The sequence below is a fragment of the Notothenia coriiceps genome, unplaced genomic scaffold (assembly GCF_000735185.1).
Source record: "Notothenia coriiceps isolate Sejong01 unplaced genomic scaffold, NC01 NC01_scaffold00000668, whole genome shotgun sequence".
NCBI lineage: Eukaryota > Metazoa > Chordata > Actinopteri > Perciformes > Nototheniidae > Notothenia > Notothenia coriiceps.
This window is the reverse complement of record NW_011333369.1, coordinates 55,470-68,684: the sequence shown is the minus strand read 5'-3', so window position 1 is coordinate 68,684 and position 13,215 is coordinate 55,470. Positions and strand designations below refer to the sequence as shown.

Here is a 13,215-nt window from a genome sequence, read left to right as displayed (position 1 = left end):
AGTATTTATTCATTAAGTACACGAGGCATTGAACCGACTGTTTTTTTTTTACAAATGACAGTGAATAAAAATGGGATTAAGGCTTCCATACTTTCCCTTTTAGATATAAACCTTTCGAAATTATTCCAAAAAAATGTCAAAGTTTAATTGACAGTATCAAGAACGTGTGGGATATGTGTAGTCGAAAGACCAACTATGTTCCCGCCCTCTTGTTTCCGATTGGCTTAGAGCTGTTTGTAGTCACATTCTGACCAATCACAGTAATCGTCAGGGGTTGTTTTGGTGGTTGACCAATGATACTCAAACAGGAAGCTAGAGGACAGAATTCCCAGAATTAGTAGTTAAAACTCGGTGTCAGGTTGATATTATCCCTGTCAGTATGGATGTTTGTTTTATTGTCTTACCACTGATGTCTGTCCTGCATTTCTACGGGTTTTCCCTGTCTGAAAGTTGCTAAACCACGTTATCGACTATAGCCTATGGTTAAAGTTCACCTGCTAACAGCATGGAGCTAAAGGACATAGAGAAGTGTTGCTGTGTTGTCAATCTGTTTGAGGCATTTTCAGCAAAGAAACATGTGAGCTGCAGCGGAGTTATCGTCCATCCTCAAACTGGATTAATAATATGCACCGGCGTCCCGTTTTCCCGTTTTGCCACCGACAAAGAGCCCTTCTCCGCGGACCACAGGTTCCTGCCACCGCACAGCTTCAGTGAAAATCTGAAAATCCGCGTCAGCTTTTCCACTGAGCGAGATCTGGACTCCAGCCATTGTGCACAGGGAGAAGCGTCCTCCTCACCCCCCAGGAGCAAAGCAACACTTCAACGGGAAGTTGCTGCAGAGTTGCTGATGCTGGTGAACTGCCTGGAGTTCAATCAGGCTTTCCAGGCAGTTTTCCAAGATGCTGACCAGTGGCGTTTCCATTGTGATGATGAAGAGGATGAGGGGTTGATAAGAGATGCTCACTTCCTCAGCTGGTTCGCTGTGCTAAAGACAAGTGATGTGGCAGAATGCAGCCCAAATGCAGGGGCTATCCCCTGGCAGAGCAGCTCATCCCTCCATAAAGGATGCCCTGTTGTTGCATGTGGCTCACCCTTTGGCTCCCTCTGCGTGGATCTCTTCATCAGCACCCTCAGCAGAGGAATCATCAGCAACGTGGCCGGAGAGGACAACGCCATCATCCTCACAGACGCCCGGTGCTTGCCAGGCACAGAGGGTGGAGGGTTGTTTGCGGTGAAAGGCAAAGACAATGTGCGTCTCCTTGGACTGATTGTGTCTCCATTTGGTTGGAAGGCGAACGAGTGGATCGGCCTCACTCTGGTCTGCTCCGTCCACCTGATCTTCAGGAACATCATCCGCTGCATGACAGTTCAAGATCCGCTCAGAGATATTTGGCTCCATCCAGGAGAGGAAGGCGTGATAATGTCAAATGCCGCCCATGAGTCGAAAGCTGTTAAATGCCCCACTGTGTGCTTTGTGGAGAGTGGACAGGTCTGGGGCTCGGGGGTCGTTGTCGCCCCTCAGCTGGTTGTGACCTGCCGCCATGTTGTCAACGGGAGGTCAAAGGTCACCCTGAAGTTCCATAACAGGGAAAGGTGACAGCACATCAAGGGGGGAGATATCTAGGCCCCCAGGGTCCTATGTAATCTATAAAATGCCACATTACAACAAGGCCTTTCAAAGGATTTTATGTTCCAGCAATGTATGTTTCTTTATGTCTAGTTTTAAATCCCCCACCGAGAGCTTATTCTCAACCTACCCGCTATTATTTTCAGGCACGACCCTGTCCAAAGATGTTTTTTTTACGAATCAAACTGCAATTAAAAGATCCATCTCCCTTTGTTTGTTTACAGTCAAAACATGCAAAGATGAATAACATATGACCATTCAAACATTATATATATATATATATATTTTCCCATTCACGCTGTTCTCTGTACAGGAAAGGATTAAATGGTGGAAATGTATCCAAAAGCATTTTAATACAGTTCTTACAGCAAACCTTTTTGTCTACAGCAGGAAAAGCCCAGATGGGACCCATAACAGTAACGATGGCTCTGTGTCCCTGAATAGAATACAGCTATCATCGTGTTTCTCCTACTGCGACAGTTTAATTTGAGCACTGAGTTGCATTTAGTTTGTGGTTCTTCAAGGGTTTTTTCAAAATCAGCTGTAAGGATTTAGGATCTTTCAGCTAGCTATAATGTTTCTGATTTGGCACAAACAACTAATGTTAGCTGATAATTGTATTGATTTATTTTTCAGAGTCCATGATGTTATAGGTGATGTGCTGTTTTCCACTAAAGCCTCTTCACCTTATGATCTGGCTCTGGTGCAGATGGGAGACCCTGCCACAGGGGCTGTGGTCCCAAGAATGGCTCAGAGTTACAATCCGGGTAAGATTTGTGACTTGTTTCGTGGTAACGAGTTACACCTCGCTTCCAGAGGAGATCTTTGTTCACTATAAAACAATTATGAGTTCATCTTCTCTGCCTGCAGGTGAGTCTGTGGTTGTAGTGGGATACGGGGGCCTGGGTCGGAGATGTGGTCCGTCCCTGACCTGTGGCGTCCTCTCCAAAACAATCAGCCTTAACGAGCAGCCGGTCATGCTTCAGACCACTTGTGCAGTACAAGCAGGGACCAGCGGGGGGGCTGTGGTGCGGGCACGCTCAGGGGAGCTGCTGGGTAAGAAACTACAAAATCCTGTTCTCTTTTTGATCAGTGAGGGGCATATGGTGACCATGGAAGACTTCACTGTTGCAAAGCAGTATGCATAGAGATAACAGCTATACTTACCAGATACTCTTTCTGCTCTGTTATGCAATTTGAAGGATTATTTGCTATTTTGCAGGTATCGTTTCCAGCAACACGAGGGACTTGGCTGCGAAAGTGACCTACCCCCACCTCAACTTTAGCATCCCAGTGACTGTTTTCCAGACAGTGTTGCAGAACTTTCACGAGACAAAGGATCTTAATGTGTTCAATGTGTTGGACAACTCAGAAAAAGAAGTTGAAACAGTGTGGAGACTACAGGGTGCACAAAGCAAACTATAACAGAGGAGCCCTGCACTTTAATATATTAAACCAAGATGGATTATTTGCAATAGATCAATTTAATATTATGTGACATTTTTAAACAAAACTGGTATTTTATAATCTATAACCAAACCTCCATGTGTTATTAAAACAGACATAGATCTAAAGGAGTTCATTTAAATAAAACAAGAATCATTAATTACTAATGTTGATACGCTCACCCAGAATTATGCAGTTACCTGTGAAATATTTAGAATGTTATTAGCCAGTTGAGGTTACTTTAATATCTGCTGATATTGTTTGGTTGTACTGAAATGTAATTATATTAATAAAATATTTTATTCTGGTAACAATTCAGTGTACGCTGGGTATATTTCTGTCACAAATTACACACATTATGACAACTAAAGTAATATAAATAGAGCTACAAATCAGAATAAAGCAAGATTTAATACCCATATGTATCAGTGTGTTAAATCATAATGAATCAGACAGAACATACCTGTCGAACATCTATAGTAATCCTTTGTCTTACAGCAACATCACAAAGAAAAGACATTGCAGAATGTGTTATTTACACCGGGATCCGTTACATATGGCATGTTGTCGCCAAGCAGGAGGAATATTCAGCATAACGGGCTGACAGGTTGCTGAAAATGATTGGTCCCTGTGGGTGGCCAGAAGACTTGCTGTCGGTATCAGGTATTCAGACATCTGTTGGCAGGCGTACCCACTTCCAGCTAGCACATTTAGGATTTCACCCACTGGGACATAACTGGTACTGATTTCCATTATCACCGAAATGTGAAACTGAGAAATGTTATTTAGAGGATTTCTTACTGTCAGTTTTTACAATGCTAAGACAAGCTTTATTGGTCTTATTTTCCAAGAATGTGCATACACCGAAACGTACTGTAAGGTCTCTATTTCACTGTTCCCAGACTGCATAGTGGAGAGACTCCAGTAATGTCCAGAGGATGCTGCCGAGAGAGTTATTGTGCTGATATGCAGTCTGTATCTCATTTCTGCTGCTTCCCCATAACTATAAGCTCCACTGCTGTAAGAGGTAGCAAGAGGAAAAGTGAGATGGTAGTTTTTAAGATGACATGTTTTTTATTATAATCTTTTTACCTATTATTCAATTTCTATAGTGTAGTTTAACTTGTAGTTGAAGGCTGAGAATGATCCATAAATCATCCAAATAGAAGCTTTTACTTTAATTATCAGTGTTTTAAGACCTTTAATGAGGAAACCACAGATATACAGAAATGTATTGTACTATGAATGGTCAATGGTTATTTGAAAAGTGGCCATGATTACTGTAAACCAGGGGTCGGCAACCTTTTTGATATGAAGTGCCATTTAAAAAAAAAAATGTTATCAGCGTGCCAACGATTGATAATTATCAACGGGGGGGGGGGGGGAGGAGCTTGACGCCTGTCAACTATCAGCAGGAGGGGCGGGGGAGCCTCGCTGCGGGGGAAGCAGTGTGTGGACCTGTCAGCGCAACTTACATGATGCGAATTTAACAACCACATTTCAATAATTGGTTTATAAACGGGCATAAGATAAGGACGATCGTTCCGTTCTGTGATTCTCCAGAACGACACAAGTTATGGAATTAAGGGTCACTGCAGAGGAGATGAGGTCGCTGTCCCTTTAAGAGAAGCGAGAGAGGGGTCGCTGGCATGGATGTTGTGAATTGGTAGAGCGACAGTGAGGGACGTGTTGTATGTTCTGGAAGTGAAACGGGAAAGCAAGAAAAACAGAGGTCCTGTGATGTATTTTGTGAACAGGAAGAACAGCCTTAAACTAAATGCACACGTCTCCAAGAGAGCTCGTCCTCTCTCCCGTCATTTTAAGCTAAAAGTGGGTTATTTAACCTGAAGCTTGTTGCTTCTGCCCTCTCGTACTACGGTGTCTGGGCCGACAGGAAGTTCAACACACAGATGGGCCAGTCCGCCCCTTTGTAGCAGTATTATTTCCGGGATGAGAGATGAGCAGACTGCCACTGGCTCTTCCTAATAAACAAAGCCACGCAAAAACTGCGTCATTTGTACAGCTCCTTATGGTACTGCATTAGTGAAGTGCTTTCCTCCGTGGTGAACGATCAGCACTGCACCACGGAGGAAGCGGCAGAAAGTACCTGGAGATACAGAGAGCGGGGCTGCGTTGGTGCATGGCTTCCTTTCTGCAAGGTAACGGGGAGACGAGCTCTGGCGGCAGGCTCTGCGTCNATGATCCATAAATCATCCAAATAGAAGCTTTTACTTTAATTATCAGTGTTTTAATACCTTTAATGAGGAAACCACAGATATACAGAAATGTGTTGTACTATGAATGGTCAATGGTTATTTGAAAAGTGGCCATGATTACTGTAAACTGTATATATTTATATGCTGCATAACACTGCTTAAGGATTGTGTGTGAGAGTTTGAGGAGGAATAAAGAGAAAACGCAAACATACAGACACAGATATACGGTGGCCAACTGGGCCACATAGACAAGTTTGTTTTATTTAGATTTTTTTATTAAACACAGTAATTTATCCACATTATGATACGATGTACACTTGTCAACCAAGCAGTATATTCTGCTAGTTTTTCGAGGCATTAATAACAGGACTAATAGGTGACTCTTCTGATACACACATTATATACAAGCTAAAGAGTGATGCGTGAGGAACATTTCTATTTTAGTAAGTCATGAATGACTACTGTCACATATGAGCTGAAGCGAATGACATGAAAACGGTAAAGTCAAAGGTAGCTTTCCAATAATCCAACGTGGCTTCCTCTCTTTATCACCGTTTCCTGCCCTGAAATCTAAATGTTGTTAATCTGCAGGAAGAAAATATGAAAACGGGCCAATTTGGAGTATTGAAATGCACCCAGTCAATTTCCTTTTTTAAATGTTATGCAAGCACATGACGAGCACCTGCAGCCGCTTAAAGTCTCCATTATAATTAGCTAAAAACTGCTCAAAGATAGTTCAAAGGACTTACAACATAAGAGAACAAAGATTCACAAGTATGAAGGACAATATTCTTCAGACTCCATTTCTTAGTAGTGATATGTCCCCTTCCCCTGCCCCTTTAAAGTACATCCTGTAACATTAAATACACCCATTACATATGCATCTCCCCTCCACCAACCCTCTCCCTTTGCTTTTTCCATAAGTCAGTGTTGTTCTGAGTGTGATCATTTCACCACCTCCATCTTTTTGCAAAATCTGTGTGTGTATGTGTGTTCAAGACCATCGAGATGCTCCTGTAGAGAGGCTGGACTGCACATTTACCAGATATAACCCCCATCATCCACCTCCCCCACCTCACCCTCTTCCTCTTCAGCCTCCTCTGCAGTCTCCTCAGCCCCCTTCTCTTCCTCGTCTTCCCATCCAACCCCGCTGCCAGTATCACCTGAATATGCCATTTCATCATCTGTAGAGAGACAGGGGGCGAAAAACATGGCAGGGGCCAGGAGGTTGTGGGGGTTGGGGGGTATAGAGGGAGATTAAATTATCCGCTGTGGCAATCTTAAATTCTGCAATAAATTCTGTTCATCATGTCTTCCTCTCAACCTTGAGCCCTTTCTATCAATGGGAAATGCTGGAATCAATTAAAAAACATTGACTGCAATGGCAAAAGGGGGGCATGTGTTTGACTTTGTCTGGGTTTTAATAGCTATTTCTAAACCTTGCCAGGGGAGCCATTCTTATCAGGAGCAGGTTCAGTCCAACAAGCCCTCATTTATCTTGAAAGACTTTTCTCACAGCGACAAGCGGCGCTTTGGAATGCAAATGACTCCGGACACATGAATGTGGGACTGGTCCCTGCAGTGAGTTATGTTGCAGTGGGCCTCAGTCCTTTAACATAAAGAAAGCCTTGTACAGAACGCATGTGGGGCGATGTAGAGACGCAGGCCATCTGCAGCGGAAATTTTACATTTTTTCCTCGTTACATTCAGCTTTCAAATTCTATTCACTTTTATATTGACAGCTGAATCCTACGGGGCTTACCGCAATCTGGCTTGCCGCGCATCCTAGATCCGGCTACTTCTCCTCCGTTTTGGTCCACACACCAGCACTCTCCCCTGTCACACTGCTGCTTCCTGTAATAGCCGTCCTCGTCGCAGCTTGGGATGAATCGACCTGGCGTTCACACGTGGAAAAACACAAACAAATAAGAGTCGGTTCTGGTAAAGCAACCTTAACCTGCAAGGAGATAAACACAGCCTGCATCATGCTTCACTACACATGGCGCCGATGCCAAGTGAGAGTGTAATGCATGCAGCATATGTGGCAGTCAATTCCCTTTTCCATGAATACAAATATGTTCACGGACAAAGATAGGGGTGAATAAGTATTAAGTCAGCATATTGGGTTGGTGTGGGGGGTAGATAGCTAATCATCATGGGATGAGCAAGGGACACAAAATTGGAAAGTTCTCAATTTCTAAACCGTTAAATGAATATGAAATACAGCTTGTGTTCACACACTACAGTGTAAAACACGTTGGAGCTGCATTATCCCCTTCATGCTTTTAGTTTTCCTTAAGGAGAGTTAACTGTCATACTGTATAGAGATGAGGGATGTGTCATGATGTCCCAGAGGCTAGTTTCATATTAATGTAAAAACTAGAACGGGACAAAACAAAACTGTCCTTCCAGTCTTTCAAGGGAACATCTGAGTGCGTGGCTGGCAGGCGGCCCCCTGCTCGCCACTCTGTGTCCTTGGAGAGTCCTGACTCAGACACCAGTCAACCAGCCAAAATCTGCAGTGCGCACATGCATACACACACACATCTTCACCGCCTCGCACATACATGTAAGACACACTGATGGCTGCTTTCCTTTGCTGTCAGTCAGTATCGAGTTCTAATCCAGCAGACTGATCAGAGACTAATCCCGGCTTCCTGCTTGTCATCTGCTGGATAAAATCCCTCCACCAAGAAAGACAGATGAAATTGGGCTGAAATGCCGTCACGAGATGTCAGATACCTACCAAACTTTCTTTTGCCGCCGTCTAGCACTTGGATCCTCTCGAGTTCAGTCAGGCAGGAGGGCTCTTAAAAAAGACAGGATATATTATTTTACAAGAGAAAAAAGCACACTCTAAGGCACAATAAGACAATAATGACGAGCTAAAATCTGCCAAAAACAATCAACAGTAAAAACAGACAGCTCTTTCGAGTGTAATCAATGTTTCCTAACAACCTCAAATCAATTCCAGTGTGTCTCCTTCCAAAACAAAAAAACATATGAGCTTGTGACAGAGACCTAGTTTCTGCTCGGCTGGTTCTCTGACAGACTGAGTCTCTGAGAGCTGTGGGAGAATCGAGCTGTCAACAAGCAGCAGGAATGTTTTTTAGCTCCTTGCAGTGACCGTTTCAACCCATAGGGGGACGAGAGGATGAAACGACAAATAGTGATGGACCAGCACACAACAACGAGCTGGCTACACCTGGGGGCAGCTAAGCGGAGGGAAGTTTGAATGCTAAGGGGAATATGTCAGCGTGATTTTGTGAAGACATTCACATCCTCCCCAGAATACTCACTCTCTCTCCAGAAGCAGAGGCACCACTCGGCAGTGGAGACCTTGCCGTCCCTGTAGGAGTCGCAGGAGTTGAAGAAGGGCCGGATGCACACCTCGTACTTGTCCAGGTTGATGGCAGCCAGCTCAGCGTGGTCCAGGTAAAGGTCGCCATTGGTATCCAGCTTGGAAAACATCCAGCCTATGGAGTCCTTACAGCTGGCCACCAGGCTCCTGTCCAGCACTGCAAGCACAACAACACAGACAAACAAACATTCATTGTTTTCAGAGGACAGCTGCACAAATGGAAAATGAAACCATGCCAGCAGAACATTTTCATCCTCCTGGTTTAACATTTTCCTAATTATGTTGGAGGTTTAAAATAGAAACGGGTTTAATCTATAAAACCTGCATTTCAACCTTTCATTTTTGACCAATTACTTCCAATTTTCACTTTACAGCCCAGTTAAGACTTGGTGCTTATCGGGCACTAACTTGTGGCCCGAACATGTCCTGAGGTTCACTTCCTGTTGCTTTGAAGTACAGCACGCTCCTCTATGTGACATATCTTGATCAATCCACCCAAAAGTGGCTGAAGGCTCTCAGCCCTGCAACTATTTTCAGACAAGTTTGCTATCGGGTTGCATGCTGTATCCAGTGAGAGCTGCAGAAAACATAAAGGTGGAAACAGATCCAGCAGAACCATTAAGCTGAATTTGTTGGATTTTATTTTCCCCATGGACTTCTTTTTGCTTTTCCATATAACACAAGACTTAACAACTTGTTTTATAGTATCTGTAGTGCTTGTAACAATAGTGTTTTAACTCCCTCTTAGTGCACGATGGATTCATTAAATAGCAGCTCTGACCTGATGTGGTGCTGGCTGCAGTTGTTTTGGCTCCGGTCTTGCTATTGTTGTTCTGCTTGGCATTAGACTGCAGGAGCTGGAACCAGTCCCTCAGACGCTCCCCGAGATCAGCCAGATCCTGCCCGGTACAGCTCTCTGTGGGCAGATTGAGAGGAAGAATATGATAATCTTTTGCGCGTTATCATTTTTTTATGATAATTGTTAGGTGTGTGAGAGACAGATACAAAATAAAATAAATGGGAAGCTTTGTATTCAAGTGAATTGACGTTAAAAATGAAAAATGTTACACAAGGTTTTGCAAAAGATACTGAGATATGAGGTTCCTATGGACTACATACAGACATTACATAACTTAGGGGTAATATTTGACCAATCCGCGTCGTTTGATACCCATGTTAAGCAACTGACGAGATCTTGTTTCTTCCACCTACGAAACATTAGTAAACCGAGATCTGTAGTTTCAACACCCGACCTAGAAATGATTATACATGCGTTTATTTCATCTCGCATTGACTACGGCAACGCACTGTTCTCCTCTCTCAGCATGTCTGCTCTTGGTCGTCTGCAGGCAGTCCAGAATGCAGCTGCAAGACTTCTCACACGGTCAAATAAACGGTCCCACTTTAACCCCAATACTCAGATCTCTTCACTGGCTCCCTGTAGCTTATAGGATACAGTTCAAAATCCTCATTCTCACCTACAGAGCATTGCACGGTCCGACTCCTGCATATGTGGCTGACCTAATTCATCCATATACATCAGCCCGCCCACTCAGGTCACACATGCACAATTTACTGTCTGTCCCACGTACCCACCTTAAGACCCGCGGTGATCGAGCGTTAGAGGCCGTGGCTCCTAAGCTATGGAACGCTCTGCCCGCTCATCTACGGTCTGCTTACTCTGTTGACTCCTTTAAAACTAATTTAAAGACATTCCTGTTTGGGTTTGGGTAACCGGTGTGCTTGATTTTATTCTATTTTATACTATGTTTTTATTGTATTTTTATTGTGTTTTGGTACTTTTATGACTTCTTAACACGTGGCTTGTGTGGTCATTTATCATTGTACGATTCCTACGATGATGTTTTATTTTTTTGTCAAGCACTTTGTGACTTTGTCTGTGGAAAGCGCTATATAAATAAACTTTACTTACTTACATGGTACTCTATCTGGGCAATTTTACAGAGGAAAATGTTCACTACATAGATATCTTGTAAAAATACTGTTGATAGCTGGCAAGAAAGCCATAACTAGGAAATGGTGCAAGCTGGAACCTCCTGGCTCCTACTATGGAACAATGGATGGAGATCGTGGAGGAAATTCATATAATGGAAAAAATGACATATCGACTGAGACTGCAAGAAACACAATATGAAGAGAAATGGAAGAAACGGTCAATGTTTAAGATTCAAACCAGCGACAAGGAACACTGACTGATTGAGTAAGAGGAACTGTCCTGACAAATGGTCAAATTAATGTGACTCCCAACTGCATTATTATTTTATTTATAAAATGTTATATTATCTCTGTATTTGTATCTATAGATGTATTGCATTGTTTATTTTGTTTGTACACAGCTGTTGTTGTAATGTTTTTATATAATAAAACTAAAGTGAGAAAAAAAACATTTGGCATAGCTGTGCTGTGTGTTTAATCCTACCATGTTTGCTCTCCATGGATGTGGGGGCAGCAGTCGGACAAGGACACAGCCCTGGACACTTGAGAGTAAGATCCTTCCCGGTAAGACACACCTGCTGCTCCAGCTTGCACTGCAACACACACACACACACACACACACACACACAACATCCACAACGGGACACAAAGGTGAAGAAAAATGAGTTATTGCTGCAACACAGATCAAATATTCATGGAGTGTCTGACTGTACGCCTTAATTTAAATCAGAGCCTTCTCATGAATGCGCTCTNATGTGTGTGTGTGTGTGTGTGTGTGTGTGTGTGTGTGTGTGTGTGTGTGTGTGTGTGTGTGATAATGTAAACGCATTAAAAACATTACAGGGAGTCATAAGGTGAGACACAAGGATAAAAACACATGACTCAAACAGCCAATCACAGGACAGAACAGAAATAGCTTTCTGATATCACTATAGGACAACAACGTTTTAATTGGAAATAAATAATTTCATAATAATACATTAAATATATATTGATTAATCTCTGAATAATAGCAGTGCATGATTTTAATAGTATTATTTTGCATTTCTATATATTCTTTACTAATTTTCAAGTCTTTTTGAATTTTTAGAGCCAATTTTCTCGTCAAATAAAAAACTGACTGTCAGTGCCGATTTAAGTGTGCACTGACAACCCCTCTTAAAATCTTCTGCTTTGTTATATTTGATGCACCATTATGGGGAATGTTTCCCATTGAAAGGGTGGAAAGCTATGCATGTTATTCTGTCTGTCACTGCCGTTTACAGTACGGCCTTATACTTGTGATTTTGTGAAACTGTCCTTTCTGTAATTACTTTCATTACATTTAGACAAATTGTGGATAGCGTATAGAAGTTTAGTCATCTTATAAAGTACCTCTGGGTTCAGGTTGCTGACCAGCAGGACAGAGACTCCTGCAGAGATGTGAGGGAACCCCAGCCTGGAGGCTCCAGGGAGGGAGAGAGCGGCGAGGCCTCCTGGCATCCCGGGGATCAGACCTGGGTAGTGGGAGGACACTGGGGGAGAGGGAGACATTTTGTTTGATTATAAGATACCTCCTATGGATACAAATAATCATATGAATCAATCTGAATCAATAAGCCCCTTTTTGGCTTCAAACTTCTCCTGCACAATGTTTGAACTTTTTCTTAAATTGTTACGATAAGATAAGATAAGATGGAGCTTTATTAATCTCAACATATATACATATTAAATATATTTAAATGTACGTGTGCCGGTAAAAAGTTATTGTGAAAACAGTGCATTATTTGTCTACAGTACTTTATTGTCTTGTTATATAGGCAGTCAACTGAGTTACTGGTAGGGATGGGTATCATTAAGGTTTTAACGGTACTTCTACTTTTATCGGTCCGGTCTTTTAACGGTACTTTGTGTGATGTGTTTAAGTATGTATTCGTATATTATGTGTTGTGTGTATTTTCAATGTAGTGTTTTGTGTATGTATTGACAAAACAATTTAAAATAAAGTAAAATAAAAAAAATTGACAGGTGAGACTGACTTGTGGGCTGCAGGGTGAAGGCGGGGGGGAAGCCGTGGGCCGCTCCTCCGTACGGGCCGGCTGAGATGATTCCTGGAGCTGCAGAGAACAAAGCACAGTCAGAAAACCCCCCGTGATGAGTCTCTATACATGTATACATGCAAGACTCTCTGAATGTGGACTGCATTTCCTGATCCTGCAAGCACGTGGTTCAGCAGTAGGAAATCGGGCTAAATTATGCCTTTTTACAGGAAATCAGTTCCTCAAAATTCAGATTTTGCCCCCTAATTTCCGACTCTCAAATTCAAGATTTTTTTATTACAATTCCGACTTTTCTGAAAAATAACAAAATGATCCTCAAAATTCTGAAATTTTCCTCAAAATTCTGACTTTTTACAAAAAATCTCATCACGCACTTATGTTGCACCAGAGCACAGAGTCTCTCAATGAAAACTTCCTGTGTGTGTGTGTGTATGTATGTATCGTAATTTTCAGACTATAAGCCGCACTGGACTATAAGCCGCAGGTGTTTTAATGTTTCATTACCATATGTAAGGGTTCGTGCACAGAGGGGATTGTCTCTGGAAAGGAGTTTTGTTTCGGTAAGAGAAA

General features: G+C 42.5%; 2 protein-coding genes across 2 annotated transcripts in view; one reads left to right on the top strand and one right to left on the bottom strand.

The window, feature by feature from the left end:
- Window positions 1-210: 210 nt before the first annotated feature.
- tysnd1 (trypsin like peroxisomal matrix peptidase 1) lies at window positions 211-3,387 on the top strand. Its single transcript, XM_010784180.1, has 4 exons — window positions 211-1,593; window positions 2,264-2,394; window positions 2,498-2,683; window positions 2,850-3,387. The coding sequence occupies exons 1-4, from the start codon at window positions 506-508 to the stop codon at window positions 3,050-3,052; spliced, it is 1,608 nt and encodes a 535-aa protein (XP_010782482.1). The 5' UTR covers window positions 211-505; the 3' UTR covers window positions 3,053-3,387.
- Window positions 3,388-5,551: 2,164 nt separating this feature from the next.
- Window positions 5,552-13,215, bottom strand: part of LOC104956846 (testican-2-like) — a 40,717-nt gene continuing 33,053 nt past the window's right edge. Inside the window, exons 9-14 of the mRNA XM_010784402.1 lie at window positions 11,091-11,199; window positions 9,432-9,566; window positions 8,589-8,807; window positions 8,036-8,098; window positions 7,052-7,183; window positions 5,552-6,473 (exon numbers count right to left, since the gene is read on the bottom strand). Coding sequence (XP_010782704.1) covers window positions 6,328-6,473; window positions 7,052-7,183; window positions 8,036-8,098; window positions 8,589-8,807; window positions 9,432-9,566; window positions 11,091-11,199 — 804 coding nt within the window. The 3' untranslated portion in view covers window positions 5,552-6,327. The remainder of the gene's footprint in view (window positions 6,474-7,051; window positions 7,184-8,035; window positions 8,099-8,588; window positions 8,808-9,431; window positions 9,567-11,090; window positions 11,200-13,215) is intronic.

Bases quoted from the DNA above. Each gene is read 5' to 3' on its own strand.
- tysnd1 (XM_010784180.1), top strand. From the start codon at position 506: ATGGAGCTAAAGGACATAGAGAAGTGTTGCTGTGTTGTCAATCTGTTT. The intron at 2,395-2,497 runs GTAAGATTTGTG...CTCTGCCTGCAG, and splicing joins GGCTCAGAGTTACAATCCGG to GTGAGTCTGTGGTTGTAGTG. The intron at 2,684-2,849 runs GTAAGAAACTAC...GCTATTTTGCAG, and splicing joins ACGCTCAGGGGAGCTGCTGG to GTATCGTTTCCAGCAACACG.